The sequence below is a fragment of the Rutilus rutilus genome (assembly GCF_951802725.1).
Source record: "Rutilus rutilus genome assembly, chromosome: 8".
NCBI lineage: Eukaryota > Metazoa > Chordata > Actinopteri > Cypriniformes > Leuciscidae > Rutilus > Rutilus rutilus.
This window is the reverse complement of record NC_140222.1, coordinates 41,168,023-41,192,772: the sequence shown is the minus strand read 5'-3', so window position 1 is coordinate 41,192,772 and position 24,750 is coordinate 41,168,023. Positions and strand designations below refer to the sequence as shown.

The 24,750-nt window shown below is 38.2% G+C and overlaps 1 protein-coding gene across 2 annotated transcripts in view; it reads right to left on the bottom strand.

The window, feature by feature from the left end:
• Window positions 1-4,140: 4,140 nt before the first annotated feature.
• LOC311294682 (arf-GAP with coiled-coil, ANK repeat and PH domain-containing protein 2) overlaps window positions 4,141-24,750 on the bottom strand; it is a 46,295-nt gene continuing 25,685 nt past the window's right edge. The window contains exons 9-23 of one of the 2 annotated variants that reach the window (XM_084415683.1): window positions 23,712-23,786; window positions 18,061-18,173; window positions 17,911-17,962; window positions 17,730-17,830; window positions 16,221-16,326; window positions 15,934-16,142; window positions 15,625-15,694; window positions 15,157-15,251; window positions 14,675-14,865; window positions 10,156-10,248; window positions 8,337-8,536; window positions 7,328-7,437; window positions 7,116-7,226; window positions 6,958-7,019; window positions 4,141-5,055 (exon numbers count right to left, since the gene is read on the bottom strand). In XM_084415683.1, the coding sequence (XP_084271809.1) occupies window positions 4,976-5,055; window positions 6,958-7,019; window positions 7,116-7,226; window positions 7,328-7,437; window positions 8,337-8,536; window positions 10,156-10,248; window positions 14,675-14,865; window positions 15,157-15,251; window positions 15,625-15,694; window positions 15,934-16,142; window positions 16,221-16,326; window positions 17,730-17,830; window positions 17,911-17,962; window positions 18,061-18,173; window positions 23,712-23,786 (1,668 nt within the window). In that variant the 3' untranslated portion in view covers window positions 4,141-4,975. Of the gene's footprint in view, window positions 5,056-6,767; window positions 7,020-7,115; window positions 7,227-7,327; window positions 7,438-8,336; window positions 8,537-10,155; window positions 10,249-14,674; window positions 14,866-15,156; window positions 15,252-15,624; window positions 15,695-15,933; window positions 16,143-16,220; window positions 16,327-17,729; window positions 17,831-17,910; window positions 17,963-18,060; window positions 18,174-23,711; window positions 23,787-24,750 lie in introns of those variants that run through there. The other variant, XM_084415682.1, reaches the window with a different exon arrangement.

The window sequence follows — 24,750 nt, the reverse complement described above, 5'->3', positions numbered from 1 at the left end:
GGGACTCTGCTCTTATAAAAAAAAAAAAAAAAAAAAGTGGTTCCACTGGAGAAAGGGCCTCCCTATTCTGGGAAGTGAGAATAGAGTAATAGAAAAGCAGTGAGAGTGAGATGAGTGAACGGATGGTATGGAGCAAGAAACATCTACAATTTTCCAGACATTAGGTGGACAATTGTGGTGTAGAAATATGTTGCTGAAAGCTCCCCTTTCATCACCGTTGAAGGAATAATTCCTCTAAGACTGTTTGGGTTCTTCATGCTAGTGATTCTTTGAATGTGAACTCATGACTCATGAATGGTCAACTTAGGGAAAGAAGTGAAGACTTTGGTTCATTAGGCAAGGAACTTATTAAACAGAGAGGTAGAACAAATGTGGGCCGTGAACACGGTTATGGTTGGCCTCTACACTTGGTATTACTGACAAGTAGACTATGACATAATTTGGCTTGAATTGAAGCATTAGCAGACCCAAACTTGTATTGTTTCTGGGGAACTTGTTTCTATTGGCTTGTTGCAGTTTTACAAGTTTGAAGAAGCCATGGACAAGTTTAAAATAACAGTCAAGTATCATGGGACTTTTGAGGACTGTAGTGTCCGGCCCTCATCCTGACTGTCCTAAAAAGCAATCCAATTATATTAATAGAGCTTAGCCTCTTTGTTTTTGTGCAAATGTCTTTTTTTAATGGGGGGAAAAGGACTCAAGCAGTGGCTCTCCGTCTCTCTGTGGGAAGCCAACCACAGGATCTCTCTCCAGCGCCGAGAGACGGATGGATGCCCGGATTCCCGGAAGCACTCGGAGTTCTATCATTGTATCATCTTGACCAATTCCCAAATGAACGATTTAATGTTATGACATAATTTCCAAGTTGCTGTCAAGTCACTCACTTTTAAATCTGTTTCACATTGCTTCATTTGTTTTGTACTCTCAACCGTCCCAGTCCACAGTTACTGTTAAGTTTTATGAAGCATCCAATGCAATAATCTGAGCGCAACAGTTCAGTGACTTCAGGAAGGAAACGACTTGGCACAGCAGACAGACGGGCCACACCGTTTCAGAAGTAATGAGGCACTGAGGTTCGCAATCAGTTATTGGACACCAGATGACTGGAGGATCTGTCAGCCGTTTCAAGCCAGCGCTTAATGGTACACATCTAGTGGAAACCCAGCAAATAACTGAAAAATCATGTCGAATGGAAACTCTTCAGGTAAACAGACACTGGGATGGTTTAGAAAAGGGTTTGGGGAAGGCAGAGTTCGGCTCCATCACTAATCAAAAACACCTGCCTAGAATTTCCAAGTAATCCTGAGACCTTGGCCGTGTCCGAAATCTCCCCCTATAGCCTTGAATAGGGCACTACTTGTGGGGAAAGCCATTTGTAGTGGTGTCCGAAACCATAGTGAACATCAAGTGCTCTCATTCAATCCCCACAATGCACCACAATAATAAGTGTACAACCGATATACACTCAACAGCTAGAGAATACCCATAATGCACTGTGAGAGTCGCGCATCATTCATCCATCTGTTTTCCAAACCATGCTGGTCCAGCGTAATTTCATACAGGTATAAATTCCTTTTTAATTGATTATTAAATTGTTTAATTAAGGTCTATACATGCTAGTTTCCATGGCAGAGTTTCAAATGATTATTATTAAACAGCAAGCATAAAGCTGCAGTCCTTCCGGCACTCAGTGTCCGAATTCACTCACTCCTTCACACCTTCACATGGACTATACTGGTGGAGAAATGTAGAGAATAGTGAATGAGGGTGTAGGGGGCGATCCTGAACACAGTACTTGGTTAGATTTTTCAGGTGTGTTTGATTGGGGATAGAGCTAAACTCTTCACTACATCCCTACTTTACCAGTCTCAACCTTTGTACTTCTAAGGTGCTTCTCATTTGTTATTTGTGCATCCTCGTTTTCTTTCCCTGAATTCGTTGGGTTTCTGGGTCACGGGCTGGAGGATGTAGGAAACGAGGAAGCAACAATTTGAGCTGGAGTTTCTTGAGTCTATTCTCCTTGCTGAGAATTTCCATCCATATCTTTCACCCTAGTTGGCAACTAGAAGCACAACCTTTAAAAGTTTGAGATTAAACTCATTGTTAAAGGGAGCGTTCATTGTTATTGTTAGCAAGACATTGCTTGGGATACAATTGGGGTAATCCACCACTGGCACCTTGTGACTTTCATGTTGTGCAACTCTTTCCCCGCCATTGACGTCATTTTACATAATTTATGACACAACGCTTCTCCGCCATTGACGAAAAATTTCGGCAATCCATGTTTTCACTGTCATAGGGTAGGGGGCGCTATTACACATCTTCTGAAAGAGATTGGCATCTACGGATCCAGACACAAGAGATAGGCCCTGTCCCAAATGGCACCCTAAACACTCATGGTCTTCCTCTGAGTCGGCACTTTCGTGACGTAACGCCGCTTCGACTGTCGGGAAGAAGTCTTTCGAGGGCGCATATCAACCACAAAGGGGCGCTCACAAACACCCTTCTAAAACCTAAAATGACTAAATGGGACACCCTACGGTCTCATGACTTAACGGACACGCGCACTGCAGCCATTGCAAGTCCACAAAACTGAAAGTGCATATGAAGTGTGCCATTTGGGACAGGGCCATAGAAGCATTGCTTACGCATATGTAACACGATCATCAACATTAAACAGCATATAAATCAAAACTGTCTTAATGTTACTGAATGAAATGTCGACCCAGGACGAGCTCTAGGAACTGAGGCGTTGATGGACTCGATCGACTCCATCTGTGTTTAGATCATCGTTCTGAATCTGATCTAGATGTACTTTGACACAAAAGTGATTCTCAAATTTTTTATTATTATGGAACTCACCCACATTCAAGTTGATAAAGTTGATTTTTTTTTTCAAAGCAGAGCCAGTTAGTGGTGCTTGAAAAACATGCTTGAAAATGTCCATACGAGCCATGGAAATTATGAATGAAAATCTGAATATATATAAAAAGAACAGAGCTTTTTATATATATTCAGATTTTCATTCATAATTTCCATGGCTCGTATGGACATTTTCAAGCATGTTTTTCAAGCACCACTAACTGGCCTATGTTTTATGAACGGAAAGTCTAGACTTACTAAAAGTTTTAAATATTGCATTTTATCGAATGTATTTTCTTTCTAATGCATTAACAATAATTAATAAACATGCAAGCTCAAAAGGTGTGACCTTCTGGGTTTACCATATTCAATACTAAATCTGAACTTTCCTTCTGGGTGAACTACACACAATATATATATATATTGTTGCCATCCACTGCGATTATATCGTGACAATCTATTGTTATGCAGATATACGCCAATGAAATGTTGCATCATGATGACTAAGGATACATTTACATGTCAATGATGTACTAAAAGCAGATTTTACTTTGCTTTTTCTCGCGCACAGACGACAACGTCGTCAAAATGATCCCTGTTCGCACGGATCCGCGAAAACGTTTAAAACGCTGTTTTATTCATGCCAGGCCAGTAGGTGGCGACTTCACTTTGTAAAGAAACACTAGACACACATGCGCATGACGTCACCGTTCCACAAATTAGCGCTTGTGTAGTTTTGCAACGATAACGGTATCGGTTTCAACCCATTTTCTAAAGTTTGCGTTCTCCGCGTAAATGAACGACCAAAATGCATAAAAAGTTTTTAGTTGAAAACGGCATCATGTAAACAGCCCCTAATTGACACAAACTTTCACTTAAGCACAATGTTAGTTGCAATTTTTGCATATTACCTATTAATGAAATAAGTACTTTAAAGGAAAGAAGTCCCAGAGTCACTATTGACTTGGCTTTAGTAGCAATAACCGTGACGCAAAGCCTTCTTATTTTGCGAGGTTTATAAATAAAGCAGTGTGACGGTAATGTTGTACGTGTAGAAAAGCATGATATGTAAAGGTGATTCAGCTGGCAAGTGCATTATGTCATGTCTGAGGGCTTTCGAGTCACAACACCACATTATACAGACACGTACGACACGGGAGATTTCTTCACACAATCTGATACTGTAAGCTAGAAACGAGACCGGTTCTACACACTGGTTTCAACCAGCAGTTAAACAATCAAGTGTTTCAAGTAAAACAAACAAGGCGGCATTATAAAAATGGTAGAGAAAACAATTTATAATATATCTTGAGATATTTTCAGTCAGACATTCGCATTGGGTAAAACAATCTTAAAAAACTCGCATACACTCTGAATGAGTACAGAATCAAATATAGAAGACATGCAAAAACAAGCTTATTACAACATTTAAAAAGTACCACAAAATACCAAATGTTTCCCAGCCCGAGATGATGTATGTACAGAATATACATAATTTACACCCCCTTATTCTGTGGTCGGATTACGATTCGCTTGTGTGCTATTAGAGCAAAGAAAACAGTGGGGTGTGCATGCTAACAAAATGGTTCTTCTTTCAAATATGCATTTAAACATCATCAACCTGCAATTAAATACATGATGAACATCATAAAAAAAATTGAAATTGGTGTTACGTAAACTTAAATCGTATCATCCTCGCTCTACAATCATACAGTGATGGAATTCACTCAAATGTAATGTTTAGGTATCATTTATGAAACGTGTACATTGATGCATTTACTTGAAAACTATTTGGTATGTTTCATAAGTTAAGATCCTATGGCTCAAAATATAACATTCATCAAGAGATTCTATATAGATATATACTGATAGAGCCAAAGCCATGAATTAGACACTATATGAAAGAGTTTTATCTACATTTACATTAAAAAGACACATCATTCAACGGGTGTTGCTCAGATTATTATGTGGGCAACACTATTGATTTTATAAAAAAAAATAAAAAAAACTTTATAAGATGTCCCATTGTGACTTGAGAAATACCTACTGATAAAAAAACAAAATCCCATAGAAAAATGCGGAGGTTGTTATGGAGTGATTATGCCATCCCGAATCAGTAGCGGTTGAGTTTGTCCGGGTCATTTGATGCCATCTGGGTGAAGTCTTGGAAAATGTCCTGGTACGTTTCATCTCCTGTAAAGAGAAACCAGCTTGATTAAGGGAAGTAGAGAGTGATCGATCTGCATCAGACACGCTAAACACACACGAGCACATGCTGTAATCTGAAGAACACACACACACACACACACACACACACACACACACACACACACACACAGAGATGAGCTCCATACCTGCTCTACTTCACAGCAGAAACTCACAGAACAGCAGGAGAACGCAGGAGAAAAGAGCAAACGCAGTGTTTGAGAAGCACATGATGAGATATCAAGTATATTTATTGACTCTTCACATGATATCTATCATATAGTAGCACAGAAAATAATTCTGTGTGAAAGTGTGAAGATTTCCACGTAAAGAAACGTTACAGGAGTGATAGATAGCCACGTAAAATATGTATCAGTGTGCCAAAGAAAGAGAAACAGACAGTAAATGAATAAATATACAACGTTTTTAATGCTTTGCAGGATTATATATATAATAATTCCATCACTTAAGGCCTTCTGAACACCTTGATGTTGCATATTAATAAACCTGAGACTCAAATTTTAGACTGTGCTCACTGTGTAGATTTGTCGCTCACAATTTTGAATATAATATTTTGTTTGAGAGGTCACATACAGAGGTAAACGACTGTGGCGAAATGAAGCAGAGGAAGAAAACGAGACGCTTGAACCGCATTGTGGGGCGTAAAGTCCAGCTCTATAGCGCCCCTCTGTGGCCGATGCCAGAACTGCAGCTCATTTGGCACTAAATATATTCATAACAACATTCAGACTGTCAAATTTCTCTTGTAAATGTAGCTGAATACACTTTAAGTACGTAAAGCGTTTAATCGATTCCACAAAAAATATATATATTACAATTTTTTTTACAGGAAAAAATATATATATTTTCGTCAGCATCATTACTCTTCAGTGTCACATGATCCGTCAGAAATCATTCTGATATGCAGATTTATTACCAATGTTGGAAACTGTTGTGCTGCTTAATATATTTTTTATAACCCATGATAATAATTTTTTCAGGATTCTTTGATAAATACAAAATTAAAAGTTCGGGGTCAGTGCTTTTATTATTTAAATAAATTAATACTTTTATTCAGCAAGGATGTGTTAAATTGATTGTAAAGATTTCTATTGTTATAAAAGATTTATACTGATAAATAACTTTCACTAATAAATCTGCATATTAGAATGATTTCTAAAGGGTCATGTGACACTGAAGACCGGAGTAATGATGCTGAAAATGTTAAAAACATAATTTACAGGTAATTATAATTGTAAGGATTTTAACATTACAGAAAACTATATATATAACCATTAATTACCATTTATCTGCATAACACAAAAGTGATTTTTAAAAAGTAAAATAAATAAATAAATAAATAAATAAATAAATAAAAATGGTACTTTGTGCTGAAACTGATGGTCAGTATAGATCTGTTATTATTAACAGAACATGCATTCGTAACAATGATCTATATTTTATCTATGGCCAAATGCATTGGTCTACTACGTCTTCATAGATATAATATTTATAAACACACTGATTTGATTTAGACATTTTCACTTCCCCAAGAATATATAAGAGATAAATACCAGGAATGTGTCATAAATACACTGAGCTTTCATTGCACTGCTCATTCAGACAAATATACACTATGTAAATAAGGTGCATACGTGTTCAGCACTAAGTAACGTCACTCTTTCACAAGACTAGTTATTGCACGTGTTCCAGCGGTAACATGGGGCCCACCCTGGGGCCGAGCGATATACTGGCTGTGTACATTCGTTTGCTACAGGTTTGTGGCGTAATGTACGTGTGTGTGTTAGGCGTCTCGGAGCTGCAAGCTAATGAACTCCTCCATACACTTCCGGTACTGCATTTCAGTGGGGCTGTTAGAGTTATATTGACCTGAGTGACTGTACGGGCCCTCCGACTCGCGCATCTCCTCGTTCATCTTGGCCAGACGAAGCCTGTCGGGCGCACACAGGAAAGACAAAGTTCAACATTTTATGATCGACACAAATTTCTCAATAAGCGTCAAACGTGTGAAAGCTGGGGGAACTTACAATGTGACAATGTCAGCGTTTGCTGCCTCGACTGCGATTGTCAGTGGCGTTAGATTCTCTGCGTCTGCTGCGTTCTGATTGGCTCCACGTTTTAGAAATAAACACACTTGTCTGTAGTAGAAAAAAAAAAAAGAGGGCATTAATAAACCATGATTCACAACTAAGAAAAACAAAAACTGCATTTGTTGTGAAGCGTGTTGAGCAGAACTAACCCGGTATGGCCCAGTATAGTGGCGTGATGTAAAGGTCCTCGGCCGAGTTCGTCCAGCTGATTGACACTGGCTGAATTTTGGAGCAGGAATTCACAGGTGACGAGAGACCCCTGATACAGACACACACGAGACACTTTCAAACACGCAGTCTCCGCTAGTCTAAATAAAACAGCATTCGTCATTACGTCTGTAATGTGATGCGTTTCATATTCAAATATTAGCCAGAAACGCTTTTTGGAATAACATGCACTGATGAATCACACAATAAGACCAGGAACATTGATTATTTAAAAAGTAAAAGCAAATTATTATTTTGAAAGTAAAAATCTACTTAATCTGCACGATTACTTGCTGTATGTCGACGAGAAAACACAAAACACACACGGGAAAAAAAAGCAATAGCAAATAAAAAATAAAACAAAAACAACAAAAACCACAAAAACATGAAACAAAAAAAATAAGCAAAACAAAACAAAATGCAAAAAATAAATAAATAAATCACAAAACAAAAAAACAAAACAAAAAAGAAGCAAAACAAAAATGATAGCAGAACAAAACGCAAAAAACAAATAAAAACAAAACATGAAACAAAAAAAATGCAAAAAACAACAAAAACACACAAAAAATTTCAAATAAAACAAAAACAAACAAAAAAGAAGCAAAACAAAATAAAACCTTAATAAAAACAAACCACAAAAAAAGCTAAACAAAAACACACCAAAAAGTAAATCCCAAAACAAAACAAAAAACAAACAAAACAAAAAACAACAAAAACACACAAAAAAATTAAAATAAAACAAAAACAAACAAAAAAGAAGCAAAACAAAATAAAACCTAAATAAAAACAAACCACAAAAAAGCTGAACAAAAACACACCAAAAAGTAAAATCACAAAACAAAAAACAAAACATAAAAAAAAACCAAAAGCAAGACTGTAAAAGCATTGTGAAGGTCTGGTGTGTGAACAGCATGAAACACAGAAACTCAATCCCTCAGTGTGTGTCCTCACCCCATGAACGGCCATGATGAGCGGCGTCCGGTTCCCGTCGTCTGTGTTGGTCCAGTTCACTTCTCCCCCGTGCGCCAGAGCTTCGGCCATGTCGGGTAGGCTGCGTGAGAACGAGGCCCAGTACAGCTGCAGGCCCGAGGTGAACTGCTTCGGCTCGCAGAACACCACCACAGCTTTCCCAGGACACTCCTCCGGAGGATCTGAACCGCACCAGCACAACCACAGCATGGGCGAACAACTCACAAGCGGAATAATGACACTAATGCTCTGTTACCTAGAGCTGCAATAGCTGAAGAACTGCGCAACATTAATAATACTGTTTATTACTGTGAAGCTGTTTTGTATAAATGAATTAATGTGACATGACTTGCCTATGGGGCAAGAGTGAGGCGTACAGTTTACTGAAACTCAAAAGCCCCGGGTCACGCTCTAATTTCCTTGATGGAAAAGACTTTTCTAAAAAACGTTTATATTTGTTTATAAACTAGGTTATATCTAAAAGTCAGAATTGCAAGATGCAAAAGAAATGTCTAGCAATTGAGAGTTTATAGTTAAACTCGGGATTATGGGAAAAAAGTCAGAATTGTCAAAGTTGGAATTGCAGGAAAAGAGTCGAGTTTATATCGGAATTGCAGAAAAAAAGTGAACTGTGAGTTTATATCTCGTAATTGCAAGAAAAAAAGTCAGAATTTTGAGTTATAAACTCGTAATTGTGAGAAAAAAGTCTGAATTTCAAGTTATAAATTTGGAATTGCGAGAAAAAAGTCAAAATTGTGAGTTATAAACTTGGAATTGGGGGAAAAAAGTCAAAATTGTGAGTTATAAACTTGGAATTGGGGGAAAAAAGTCAAAATTGTGAGTTATAAACTTGGAATTGGGGGAAAAAAGTCAAAATTGTGAGTTATAAACTTGGAATTGTGAGAAAAAAGTCAAAATTGTGAGTTATAAACTTGGAATTGTGAGAAAAAAGTCAAAATTGTGAGTTATAAACTTGGAATTGGGGGAAAAAAGTCAGAATTTCAAGTTATAAACTTGGAATTGCAAGTAAAAAGTCTGAATGAATGTGAGTTTATATTGAAATTGCAAGAGAAAAGTCTGAATTGCAAGCTATAAACTCGTAATTGTGAGAAAAAGTTTATATAAGAATTGCGAGAAAAATGTCAGAATTCTGAGATAAAAAGTTGAAATTACCTGTTTATTAGATATTTCTATTTATTTATTACAGAAACAAGCTTCCATAATTATTAAATCAATTTAATTAAATAAATATCTGTGCTGCATGTTTCAGAGCGAGTCTATTTCTGTCAAATGAAACGTTTGGTGGTTCACAGAGACGGCAGAAAGCACAGCATTGTGTTTGTATTGTGAGTTTACACAAACAAAAGTTCACCGTTTCGAATAATGTCTTTCTCGTTTCAGTGCGAGCATGAACGACAGAGCAGCCCAGAGGGTTCACGTTTGAAAATGGAGAAATTAAGGCAGTCATAGATACTAGTGTTGTAATTTAACAGTTGCCATTATATTATTTTTCTTAAATACTTGATAAATACTATATTTATTTATTTAGTCATAATAATTATCATAATTAATAATTATTAATATTAGTTTATAGTCAGATTGACATTATAACCACAAATTTTAGGCCAAGTTTTACAAACAAGGACAAAACGTGGAGTTTCTTTTTTTTTAAATCACATTTTAAAATCCAAATTTTTGTCAGAAAAATACCCGGAATTTTTCTAAATCAACAACGCGACGCTATTTTTCCCTAAAATTTTGCATCCTTCCGGAAGTATTTTTCCCTGAAGCTCATACTGACCCGTGTTGTTCGGCGTGTTGGAGGAGGCACTCGTGCTCAACATCTCTCTGCTTCCATCTGATTGGTTCTGCACTTCACCGTCGGTACTTTTCACTGTCAAACAGAGATCAGCTTACACACTCTTCCGTAACGCAGTACGCAAACCAGCAACGTCACAAAACACAGTGTTGAAACAAAACATGAAAACAAATAGAAACACAAAAAACATTCAAAGGAGAAAACAAATAGGCATGAGCGATGGTAAAGTTTCTTACAAAGAAACGTGTGATGGGATGTTGAGCGATGGAGAGACGCTGCAGTGTTTCCTTCACAGTAAACCCACCCGGGTGCTGATTGAGCAAATTTCTGAATTTTAATTACATTCAAAACTAAATCCCATCTTGAACTGAGGAAGCAAACAGGATGTGAAACTACTGAATTTGAATGTAAACAAGGAGAAAATGGAGGGAAAACACTCCAGAGAGATTAAAGCGTAATGAATAATCAACATTTGAACTCTCAATATAACAATCAACAGAGTCAAATTTTGATGTCAGTATTTATTTATTTATTTATTTATTTATTTAAGTACTTACATTTATTTTATACATTTTTTTCTTTTTTTCTTTTTTCAATTTGTGGTGCTTATGGGGAATTTAAAATCTGTTTAAGGCGAGACACTACAGGTGAATAGGGTAAACATTTTAACTAGCAGATATCACCATGAAACTTTCCCAGTTGATTACCTACATTAAGATGAGTAAAAAAATGTATTACAAGTTTTCTGTAATTTAATGTTTAAATATGCAAATGAGGCAATATCTAATTAAATATGTGCTAATTTGCATATATTTAAAAAAAAACGAAATCTGAGTATTGGATAAAGCCAGGTTAAAAATATTTTTTTCATTGTGTTCACATATTAGACGGGAAAAAAAATTACAGAGGGATTTATGGATATCTACTTTTGTTATCCTGTAAATCAGAAAATACTGTCAATAGCCTTAAAAAAATAATTTTCGCCATGTTTTTTGGAATAAAATGTTATATAAATCAGGCTAGGAATAATATATTTACAAATCCCCTCTGTAAATGTCTTTACAAGACTGGAGAGTTTGGTGTATATAGGTGCTACTGAAGGGGAGATTTCGGACTTGGAGTACGAGAGAAAAGTCATTTCGAGAAAACGGGCTTTAAAGATTTATCATCAGCCAATGAGATTGTGCATTCAGCCCTTTTACTTTCACGATTGGTTGCTGATAGAAAGGAAATGACCATATTTGGATCCGACATGATTGTACAGAAGAGAGAGAGCTTCCTAACGGTGCATGTGATGACAGGCTGACGGCAGAGATCGCGGATCAGCATGTTGATTAAGAACGCAAACTTTTGTTGAATTTATGAGAAATCTACAGACGCAAACAGACAAAGTGTAGTAAAATAAAGACCTAAATGTGTATTTCTGACTTTTTTTCACCACAAGTCTGAAAGAAGACATGTTATTGAAGACAAATATCCAAAAATCTCAAAATTGACCAGTAAAAAAAACCCGATGTTTTTGCCTGCCGTGTCTCGCTTTTGACAGCATTGAACTTTTTTTTCTTTTTTTTAAGAAATAGGTCTAATCAGTTGAAGAAATGTATCTACATATGAGAACTTACTTATTTGAAAGTAAAAGCATTTATTATTTTAAAAATAAGATATCTATAGTGCACAGTTAACAGTTGCACATTGATGAAACAAAAATAAAATACAACAAAAACATTCTTCCTTTGTGATATATATATATATATATATATATATCAAGTATTGTGTATTAAAGTGGTGTTTTCAAAGTGTTGTGTTTATTAAGAAATATGACTAATCAGTTAAAAAAAATCTATATTTTAGACAATAAATTGGCATAATTAGTCAAAATGATTTATAATTAAGTGTAATATAATTCTTGCTAGTTAATGAATGACAGCGTTGAATTTTTTTAATTCATTCAGTAAATTTCTCATCCTGTAGGATCTGTGACGAGTTCAACTCAAATCCACACTTGTGAACTGGAAGCGAGTCGGTGACATGGTGAATTTTGCTCAACCGTGACACTGAATAAGACACAGACAGCTGTACTTACAGCGGCGAGGCTTGGCGGAGGAGTTAAAGTAGGAGAAGAGAGAATCAAGCTCATCTACACAGAAGAGAGACTCGTGGTGCGCTTCAGCAGGGTAGGGTCACAGAGAGGGGCAGAAACACAGAGTAAAGCACTTCATTGAGCCTGCGGCCCCGTTCACACTGTCAGATAGAGGTCAGATAGAGGTCTGATAGAGGTCAGATAGAGGTCTGATAGAGGTCAGATAGAGGTCTGCTAGTGGTCAGCTAGAGGTCTGCTAGAGGTCAGCAAGAGGTCTGATAGAGGTCTGATAGAGGTCAGATAGAGGTCTGCTAGTGGTATGATAGAGGTCTGATAGAGGTCAGATAGAGGTCTGCTAGAGGTCAGCAAGAGGTCTGATAGAGGTCTGATAGAGGTCAGATAGAGGTCTGCTAGTGGTATGATAGAGGTCTGATAGAGGTCTGCTAGTGGTCAGCTAGAGGTCTGCTAGAGGTCTGATAGAGGTCAGATAGAGGTCTGCTAGTGGTCAGCAAGAGGTCTGATAGAGGTCTGATAGAGGTCAGATAGAGGTCTGCTAGTGGTCAGCAAGAGGTCTGCTAGAGGTCAGCAAGAGGTCTGATAGAGGTCTGATAGAGGTCAGCAAGAGGTCTGCTAGTGGTATGATAGAGGTCTGATATAGGTCTGCTAGTGGTCAGCTAGAGGTCTGCTAGAGGTCTGATAGAGGTCTGCTAGTGGTCAGCAAGAGGTCTGATAGAGGTCAGCTAGAGGTCAGATAGAGGTCAGCAAGAGGTCTGCTAGAGGTTCGCAAGAGGTCTGATAGAGGTCTGATAGAGGTCAGCAAGAGGTCTGATAGAGGTCTGATAGAGGTCAGCAAGAGGTCTTATAGAGGTCTGATAGTGGTCAGCTAGAGGTCTGATAGAGGTCTGCTAGAGGTCTGCTAGTGGTCAGCAAGAGGTCTGATAGAGGTCAGCTAGTGGTCTGCTAGAGGTCTGCTAGTGGTCAGCAAGAGGTCTGATAGAGGTCTGATAGTGGTCAGCTAGAGGTCTGATAGAGGTCTGATAGAGGTCTGCTAGTGGTCAGCTTGAGGTCTGCTAGAGGTCAGCAAGAGGTCTGATAGAGGTCAGATAGAGGTCTGATAGAGGTCTGATAGAGGTCAGCAAGAGGTCTTATAGAGGTCTGATAGTGGTCAGCTAGAGGTCTGATAGAGGTCTGCTAGAGGTCTGATAGAGGTCTGCTAGTGGTCAGCAAGAGGTCTGATAGAGGTCAGCTAGTGGTCTGCTAGAGGTCTGCTAGTGGTCAGCAAGAGGTCTGATAGAGGTCTGATAGTGGTCAGCTAGAGGTCTGATAGAGGTCTGCTAGAGGTCTGCTAGTGGTCAGCAAGAGGTCTGATAGAGGTCAGCTAGAGGTCTGCTAGTGGTCTGCTAGAGGTCTGATAGAGGTCTGCTAGTGGTCAGCAAGAGGTCTGATAGAGGTCTGATAGAGGTCTGCTAGAGGTCTGCTAGAGGTCAGCAAGAGGTCTGATAGAGGTCTGATAGTGGTCAGCTAGAGGTCTGCTAGAGGTCAGCTAGAGGTCAGCTAGAGGTCAGCTAGAGGTCAGATAGAGGTCTGATAGAGGTCAGCTAGAGGTCTGCTAGTGGTCAGCTAGAGGTCATAAAGAGGTCAGATAGAGGTCTCCTCGGGTCCCGAGATCTGTACCCGACCCCAATCACTTCTTAACACTGATCTATATGATGACTGATCGCTCATTGTGCTCTAAACTGTCATCACCGGAAGTGTTCGAGCGGCCATCTTACTATTCCCTACAGAGGGCATCATTGAGTTACAGCCAAAACATCGACCTACAAACACCCGATTTGCAGCGTCTCAGTCGCACAGGATTAGTTTTATGACATATGTATGTAAATGAATTGTTCTGATGTCATCTGTGATGTTTATGGTCTTTTCGGAGAGTATTGAAATAGCTAATGTGGGTGTGTCTTACTGCACACTTCCCACACAGGTAACCGGCCGAGCACAAAAATAGATTTATAGATTTATAAATATGTACGCAATTATGGAGGAAATATTAAACATGAACATGTATGATTAGTTGCAGACATTGATTTGAATAGCCTCAATATTAATACAAGCTATTTCTTTACCTTATTGGGATTTAAATTAGGAATCGATAAGCAGAATCAGAATCTAAAACACTTCAAACGATACCCAACCCTAGCCCCAGGTCGGACCTCTGGTTTTCGTATTGAAGTGGACCCTTGTAGACCTCTACCATGAACATCTGTCTATGGTGATTACACCACTTGGATGATGATATGATAATACCAGCTAAAACGGGGCCATGGCAGGACAAAGCAAAGGTTGAATTGAATCAGCAGAGGGTCCAGTTGCAGGATAGAGACGACGGCTCACATTGGGTTTGATCAGACCCGATGATCAACTCACCAGAGGAACCCGAGGCCGGATGGGGTTTTGACGTTGACGGTCCACTTGTAGGTTGGGCATCCGAGCAGTCGCTGAGACATTTATCTTGTTTACTCAGTGTTAAAACCTTCTGTCTGATCTCATCTTCTGACCGTCTCTGTACAAACCTTCGCTCCACATACTTGGCTTTAATGTAGGCCTCCACCTCATGCCTGTGGGTCACAAGACACAAACGCTGAGCTTTTACAATTGAAAACGCTTTTTTGTTTTCCAATAGGAGATGTATAAAGTAATCTTGGTTTAAAAAAATGGGTTGTCATTACGAATTACAATTACATTATTTAATGCTTTTGAAATTAGTCTCTTCTGCTCACCAAGGCTGACTTTATTTGATCCAAAATACAGTAAAAACGCTAATATTATGAAATATTATTACAATAAAAATGTTTTCTATGTGAATATATTGTTAAACTGTAATTTATTCCTGTGATTTTTTCTTTTACCTGGGATCTCCTGGTTGTGGTTTTCTGGCTCCTAGTTCTTCTCGTCGAGCCTCGTAGATCTGATTTATGACACCATTTCCCAGCTCACACATCAGCTTAATGAAAAAATAACTGTATTATTCATTCATCTATAAGAACTGAAGCAGTTTTTCCCCCACAAAAAAAGCTGGACCATTTTAGAATGAGAAAAAAATCCTCTTGAAAAATGTTCAGTTAAAATACAGTGTGTTTGACAGACACGAAGAAGTCTCTTTTTCCTATTTGAACAGACAGACGAACTCAGCAAACCTAAAATCTGGTGCAATCGCACTCCGCATGTCTGAAAACGATCTGTGAATTCACGTGTACGAGGTAATGAGATGTTCATGAGATGAAAGAGATGGACAGATGTTCACATGCTCTAACAACCATCTGTCGACCCCTCTATCCATATGTTCATTATGCTGGGATTGAAGCCTCGTGTCTCACCTTGAGCAGTTCAGGCTCCCATGTGTCCAGCGTCAGGGATCTGACCTTAGAGAAATGAACTCCAAGACTCCTGACAAAACAAAAAGGAGACAAAATATTACAGACTGCTGTTCAAGCCATAACTACAAGCTTTCATGTTTGCGGTTGCCAGACGTTAAGAGTTTAAATCCCCCAATCAGAGCTGTTCTATTAAAATGCCTGATGTTTTTCTTAATAGTAGGAATCTGCTCAGCCATCTCTTAAATATCAGCCCCAGCCATCAAACATCAGTCTCCCACTACATTGCAGAATAAGTGCGGTGAAGTGCACCTGTGTATCCCGGAGCACTGTATGCAGAGGGTGATGCCCAGGTTGATGCTGGCCCAGCACGGGTCGGGTTGCCCACAGTCGCAGCAGCTGCTGTTCCCAGCGATGGCCATGACCTTCTGCAGCGCACCGTCCCCCTTCAGAGACTTCTCCTTCGCTTCGCCCGCTGAGTCCAGGCTGCCTGTCGAGGTGGACGACTTTCTATCCATCTTCTGCAAACACATGCCACTGTTACACTGAGCTCCTCCAGCTGGGCGCGAGTGAGCTGAAAGCGTGGTAAAGCGTGGTACCTCTGCGTCCTCTGCGCGGTCCCTGAAGGCTGTGGCGATGCTGTTCTGGACGGCTTTGATCCAGGCCTGCCTGAGTTTCTCAGAGTCCGCTTGCATCATACAGCTCCTTTAAGAGAAAGAGCATCACCTGCATGACATATGCACTGCGAAATTATCAGACAAGAATCAGTGTTGTCTTTAAGTGAAAAAACAAAAAGAAAGAAGTGCCAATTTTTTAGGCATAAACCATGAAATGCATTTGTTTTTCTGCACAATGGGTTAGAAAAAAACTATTCAAAATGTATTCTATGAACATGTTTTTTTTGTTTTAAATCTAAAGAAATTTCATTTGTAGGATGTTCGGGTATTTTTACTGGGAAACAAAACTGATTTATAAAATAGTTTAAGTATAAAACTGTAGTTTGTTTGTGGTTTTGTGTAAATGAAGCACTATACGAGATTTTATCCACTTGTACCATAGTTTTTTTTTTGTGTGTGTGTTTGTCGACATGCAATCACAAAAAGGTCAACATGTATGTGAGGCAATACATAATACTAATCTTCTTTTGTTTTCAGACCAAATGTTATGTTTGGAAAAGTGCATAATTAATAAGCATAAGTCACACTTTATTCCGGTTTTTGAGTTATTATGCAAGTGTGTCTTTCGCAGATAAATGTCAGAAAAAGTTTGCCTCCAATGTATATTGTCAAATATGCAAGATCTTTATAATAAATAAATAAAAAGTATATTGTCCATTTTCAATTTAATTTTAGTAATTTTGTTCTGTGCTTTTGTTATTTTATTTACATTTGTATTTATTTATTTATTTCAGTTAGTTGCCAAATTAAAAGTTTTTCATTAAACACTTATATTTTATTGCAATATTCAAATTTAATTTCTCTTTCTTTTTTATAGTTTTAGTTAACAATAAAAACATTGGTTAAAGTGATTGGGACATTAGTAACAAATGCGCACACCGGAGTTTTTACGAACTATTTTTTTGCAAATTATCAGCAAAATATAAATATATAATGACAAACTGAAAAATAAATAATTATTGGAATTGTGTTTCAAAAGTATTTTTTTTTTTTTTTCAATTTGGCACAAGTGGCACAGAAATTAAATGAAATTAAATGAAATGACTCTACCATCATATATACAGTGCCCTCCACTAATATTGGCACCATTGGTAAATATGAGCAAAGGTGGCTTTGAAAATAAATATGCATTGTTTATCCTTTTAAGCTAATTCTAACCATTCATTGAGACAAAACAATTGAAACTGGGGGGGGGGGGGGGGGGGACGACTCTCATTATGAAATAAAAGTTCACATTGGCCACAATTATTGGCACCCAATCATTGCAACGTCTTTTTCTCGTTACAGGAGAGTTTTCTCCTATAATTTCAATTGTTATATATATATATATATATATATAAGGTAACAGACAATTATTTGATAAAGTAGTTGTTCAATAAACATAACTTTGTGTAAAAATAAAACTGATCATAATGGTGTGCTTGTACTCACTTGGTTGGAGAAACCACTTCGAAACAAAACCTGCGCTCGATGTCCTCGCAGTGTTTGACGGTGCACAAGCGCAAGTCTTCCACCACAACCGTAGGGTTATCCTGAAACACAACACCACAACCACTGCTAAACACAACGTTTAAAAACTCTCGCTCGCTCTTTTCTATCATCCTAGGATTACCTTAAATTTCTTTTGGTACACCAGCTGATTGTTCTGAATTGAGAACCATCGCCTGCAAAGAAAACGCAATTAGCAACGATGACAATTTCGGCGACGTGTGTGTGTGTGTGTGCGCACCTGGAAGACACGGTATGACGTCTCGTCACTGACCTGTTCCATGTTTTGAAGGCGTTACTGGCTCTCTTGAACAGATATCCCTCCATGACGATCCCATTCTCTGCATCCACATTGTACTCCAGCTTAGTGTCGTCATTTGAGAAGTCCTGAGCAGAAAAGGCAACAAAACAGTCAATAATAATACCGTATAAACACTCCACACACATTCTGGCTGATGCACACCCAATGGACGATAGATAGACGATAAAAGCGTAAGATCACACGAAGAAAACCATTAAACCACTTGAACTTAGCCTCTGTCAGATCATGAGGCGTCTCGGGTCTCGAACCTACAACCTTCTGGATACCAGTCCAGATCTTTAAAGGATTAGTTCATCAAAAGTCAAAAATTGTTCACTCTCATGTTGTTCCAAACTCGTACGACTTTCAATCTTCCATGGAAAACAAAAGGTGAAGGTGAAAGAGTTTAGAGGTCGTACGAACAAAATAAATGTCAAAAAGTCTGTCAAAAGTCAATGCCATTTGACAGTATAGCCAAACATCATTGGTCCTGGAGTGTCATGTGATCAAACGACAAATCTAATAATACCATATTTTCATATTCACTTTATTATTGGAAATGAGCAGCGTGTGCATTCTTCAAAAGTTCTACTTTTGCGATTGTAAACGTGACCGCTTTAGACTAGAAAAGGCCACTTACTAATACCAATAATTAGATGTACTGTATCTATAGTGAATGTATTTACAGTGCACAGTAAGAGATCTAGCCACTGGTTCTCGTTCACGTTAAGGATGATCTGAGATTATCCTGTAGATGTCATGAGAGCTCAGACTAGTCAAGTCCAGCCCAGCTGAGCTCAGACTAGCAAAGCCCCGGTAACACTAGAGCCGTCACCGGATCCCGTGTTTGTGTGGCTGTTTGGTGATGGAGTGAAACTCAAACAGCTGAAGACAGATAAGTGTGACATACTAGTAGATGAGGTAAGTTTACAGCCTGACCCGTATGTGCAGCGTGAATCCAGTCTGACCGGCTCTCAGATACTCTTACGTCACATGATCTCCAGTGAACAGGGGAGAGCAGAACACACGAGTCGTAAGATACACAAAATCAACCATTCAGAGCGACCTTCAGACACTTAGCCAGTGGTGTTTGCTCTGAAATAATTCAGCGTTTTGTGTTTTAATATTAATTAGGAAACTTTCACAATATTTACTAATCTAGGTTAACATTCTAGGTTGTATTTATACATTTAAGTTCTATACATTAAAGTTGTATTATTAGTTTTTATGAACAAATATGAATGAACAAAATCATATAATAAATTCGGCCCAATGCATTAATTAATGTTAACAAATGGAACCGTATAGTAAAGTGATACCAAAAATGTTATGGCCTTATATCCATGTTGCAGAGATATATGACTACAGGACTTCAATTGATTAACTAATTTTAAATTAGTTATGTATTTATTGTTGTTTAAAGGTGCATTGCGCAAGTCTCTGAGTTTTTGCAGAACTATGCCCCCTTCTGGCGACACGCGAAACTGCAACCAGAGTTGTGCACGCGGTTACGTGGAGTTTGCGTTGGGGTTTGGGATGAACTAGAAGCCGGTCTCTTTGAATCCATCTTCTACTTTTGCAAAAGTCGCTTGAGTTGTCTTCGCTGATGCGGATAATGGCGGCGAATACACAAACCTGCCAGACATAGCCAGGTGAGCGTGAACGCGCATGACATCACGCCCAGTCGATTCCGACCCGAATCCCTCTTATTTATTTTACTGTACAGGATTATAGAGGCAATCGCAGTGATCATAGAAGGGCTCATTCAGCCCATCAGGCAATTGTTTAAGCATGTATGGGTTAGAAAAATGGGTATTTTTAACATGAAATGTTGCGCAATGCACCTTTAAACAAACAAACACACAATAATGTGAATTAATTTAAGAGTTACAACACTCTGCAGTGTGAATGGAAAGTGGACTGAGACCAGAAGTGGCTAAAATGAGATCTGAATCCACTTTCAAGGCCAGTGACAGTGTGAACGCTAACAGAACTGGGTTCTTTTGTCACTTTATGATCCACACCTACAACAATCCTCCTCTACGCGAACTCCAGTGTGACCCTTCACTTGTGTGTTCACCGTGTGACCCTTCACTTGTGTGTTCACCGTCGTCCAAGAAAAACGGACACGACAGCACCAACTGTTATTAAAAAGCAGATTCGGTTTCCATTTCTTTGTAACCTGATCAATCCATGAGCTGATACGTGAGCCTGCCCGCTTAATATACACAGGGTGGCAGGAACAAAGATCGAGGCTCCAGCTGTTCCCAAAAGCCCAGAGTAACCCTGCTGTACCTGCAGCTCTTCTCAGCTCCGCTACTACAGCCAGAAGCAGAGCTCAACTCAATGAAGGGGCAGTGCAAGTGATGCACAGATCATGTTGGTTTTCTAGAGTTTAGATATCATACAGCGCATGATGAACATACTTTAAACTGCAAAGTCAACAAAATTCTTAAGTAGTCTTTAAAAACTATTTATTTTATTGAAAATAATGATCAACATTAAGTGACACTGGAACATGAATTTACATTTTAAAAAATGAGGAACTTGCTTCTTCTTTTTTTTTACGTCACTATATTTTCCTTGATGGTTAAACTACTTGACTTTTTGAGTCATTAAATGTAAATTATTCTTCCAAAAATGTTCATCTTTTCATCATAATGGACATCCGTATTTGTCATTGACCAAATATTCATTCGAACACAGGCGTTCCAGACACAAAAACTGATCACTGGATACATAAAACAGTCATTTACTAAATAAATTGAACCATGTATCTTCAATGCAAACCTGTACTATGACATAGTATCATTATGAAAATCCCATCTTGATGAACTAATGCTACATTAAAAAACAAACCACATCAGAACCAGCAAACCAAACAACTGATTACACAAGATGACCAGACGTCTAAATGAAAAAAATCATAATTTAGGCGAGATGTCACACCAAGCTCCCAAGAGGCAATAGGAGACATTCGCATTTATCACCTCTCAAAGTAAACACCAAAACCAAAACAAAAATAGTACGATTAACTCACCAGATACCACACATAGTGGAACCTGCTGAAGATCTTCATGCCGAAGAGAGAAGTGTGTGTGTTTCATCTAACTTCCAAACATTACTGTGACAGTCTACGATCACCTGACCTGAAACGAGCCTCTACACACTCAACATTACGCGTGTATGAGAACGAACGTCCATGTATATGAAGACTGAGACGGGCGTAAGCCTTGGTAACCATTGCTGGCTCCTCCCCTTCAGGAACGCTCTAGTATATGTGTGTATGTGTGTGTGTGTGTGTGTGTGTGTGTGATGTATGAATTCATTAACTGTGGCTCATGGGTTGGATTCACCAATCCAAGAAGAGCATTAAACATTTACACCGTCGGCAGTGCACTTGTTTTGAGTATTTTCTTCCAGAGTGCAAGTGCGATAGTGTGATTAACTCTTTATTCTACAGTTACAACCACCATAAACAAACTTCAATGTGTTTTTGACAACCTGTCAATGATTATTAAACAGGGCTGTCAATGTTAACACATGCAATTCATAAAACAATCCTTAAAGCGTTAAAATAATTGGACACACTGTGTTTTCAGTGAATTATTCACTCAGTGTGTGTTTCGCTTTAAAGCACAAGCTCGTCATATTCTGTGATGTTTCTGAAGAGCACGAGAGCTCACACACACACACCGCTGTATGGCCAGATGATACACACACTACGTTTCTCTGCTGGATAAAGCAAAACAGCGTCTCGCTTGTACATTTTTGATGGATGAGGATTGAAATCAAGGTAAAGTCGATTGCAGTGACGAACAGGAGTCGTACAGCAAGCGCGCGCGAGTCCGTTATTACTGACGCACAAACAAACCGTGTGTGTGTGTGCGCTCTCGACGCACTGATCACACATTGTATTTATGCACAGACACATTTCAGGTTGTTTCCACACACGTGCAGGATAATGGTTTGATCTGTCATGTGTGTGTTGCTGTGTTTAGTAATTCTGAATGGATCCGTATACTGTGTGTATGTAGTCAGGTTAAGGCTGATGATTGGTTTAGGGTTTTTTGGGGGGCGTCTCCATGTGGTCCAGTTCAGTATCGCAACTTGACGTGTCTAAAGCGTAAATGAGCGCTTTGCTATTGCACTGTACACTGAATTATGGAAAGTTTTGTTCTGTAATGTTTTAATCTGATCTTGCTGGATATAGCAGATAATGACAAAATAAACACGTTAAACAAGATAAATTCTGTATGCTTAGTTCCAAGAGAAGTATGCGATTAATCGCGACTAATCGCTCAAATGAGTGCGATTAATCGCGACTAAAATCTTAGTTTATTGACAGCTCTATCATTAAATTATTAAACATAGTTGCTAGGGTGTTCTTGATGGAGATTAGCATGATGCTATGTGGTTGCTAGAGTGCGCATGATCATTTTTGGCATAAATTGTCTGAAACAAATCTCTTATATATTAAACTATTTTTGAATTTATTTTGAATTAGAATAACAATTACAGAATAACAACACTTGTATTTGATAACATGAGCTACTGAAGTAAAACCACGTGTCTAATAACCATAATTGACGCAAGTAACGTGATTCATGCAGCATTCAGAAGGGACAGACTCACCTGCAGTGTGGCCTCATATGAGCAGTCAGAAAAGAAGAGAGAGCACGTTAACAACTGCTGATACAGCGGATATAGAGAGAGAGAGAGAGAGAGGAGGAAAACAAATATAGAGAGATCGAGTCACACTTGAAATGAGATCAAGGTCAAGCTGGATTGTGGCATGAGCAATATGGCATGATAGATGAACATAAGAGCCTTCAGTTCATGAAGCGCCTTCAGGTTGTAAATGACGTAACTCCGGATATTTACAATATTTAAAAAAATAGACATAAAAAAATAGCATTTTTACATTTTTTTGTCAATTCTGATACACTTTAATTTAGCTTAGTGCATCTTAAGGCACAGTCACATTAGCAACATTTGGGTAAAAAGTTCATAGGAAAAGTAAGTCCGATGAGAAGCATGAAACTCCAAACCAAGTCGCTTCTAAAGGCCAATGTGGTGAAAATTGAACCCAATATCGAAATCCACGTGGCAAGACTTTTTTTTTGCGAAAATTTTATGAGGGACTTCCAGTGGCAAAAAGTTTTTAAATTGCTCTGGTAATGAAACCGGTAGAGGAATAATGAAATTTCAGTGGAATCGGTATTGAGATTTTGATATCCTGATGACCCAACCACTACCCAGAATGCACTTGCGCATGCCATGTGTGAGGATTCAGTTCAAATCCCCCATCATGCTCGTGGTAATACCGAAAGATGAACAGCTCTACTGTAATAACAGCAGCTTTATTACTCTGAGTGTTTATTCATACACCCGAGGACAGGATATCAGGCGAAAGCTTAGCTTTGTATACTTTAAACCATTTCTAAAAGGTCAAAACCCACAGAAAGAAGAGAAGAGAAGGATGTTCCGTCTCACAAAGCATCAACAACATGATTTTGTTGCTTGCTCTCATTGGTCGAACAACTATTCTCTGATTGGCCCTGTATTTTGTGTGAGATTTGTGAGGATCATTAATGTTCAAGTGTTTGGAGAAGCTCTTGTACCTTCTGTTGAATAGTCGAGTGTTTCGTCTCCATATCCTTCCTCTCTTTGGCCGAATCCATCACCAGCTGATCGAGCTGAAAGACAGACATTAAAAAATGAAAAACAAATATTCTTATGTGTTAAAACAGGAAGAAAAATGAGGAGTCAGAGTTATTTGTGTCAACCTATGAACTGAAGCAGGTCCATTTTAAACATTCTGCTCGATTAAAAACATTTAATAAGGCAAAGAATGTTTTCATGTGTTAAACAAAATAGTTTCAAGGCACAGAGTGAGACACCGCCTTCACACAGCGGTACTGAACTTTATAAAACTGGAATTAAACGCATGGCTGCCAATGAGAAGCCACTTTAAACACAAAGTCATGTGGTTTAAAGATGGTCTGGTTTCCTACATCTGCATGGAAAACCACTCTTGCCTCATTATTTCCCCATATTCTGAGATGATGATGGAACATAATGCACTGCTTCACCACCACTACACACTGCCTAACCAGTTCAACATTCATAACCTTTCCAATGGCCAAATCTACGCTCAGTGACTCTAAAGGGAACTACGGGTCGTTCTATCAAATTAGAGGTCTTTAATATATTATTGGACACTACTATTATTACCTCTACAACTGATGTGTGTGATTTCAGACTGATTTCACAGTTTATTTATTTTTACCTTTCACTTCCTATTCAACTACCTCATCAGATCCGCAGAAGATCAAACAGTGTGTAGAAAAGTATTAAGAAATAAAATAAATGTGAAATTTATGGAAATAAAACAACTAGACAATTCAGTGACTTGCTCGTCTCTGCCACAAATAAACCTCGCCAGCCAATATTTACATGCTATATAATTGAGAGCAATTTTATTAATATTTGACCAGGTTGAGAACCACGGATGAAAACTAAAAAGTTTTTTGGAGATACTGTATATATATATATATATATATATATATATATATATATATATATATATATATATATATATATATATATATATATATATGTATATGTATATGTGTATGTATGTATGTATATATATATATA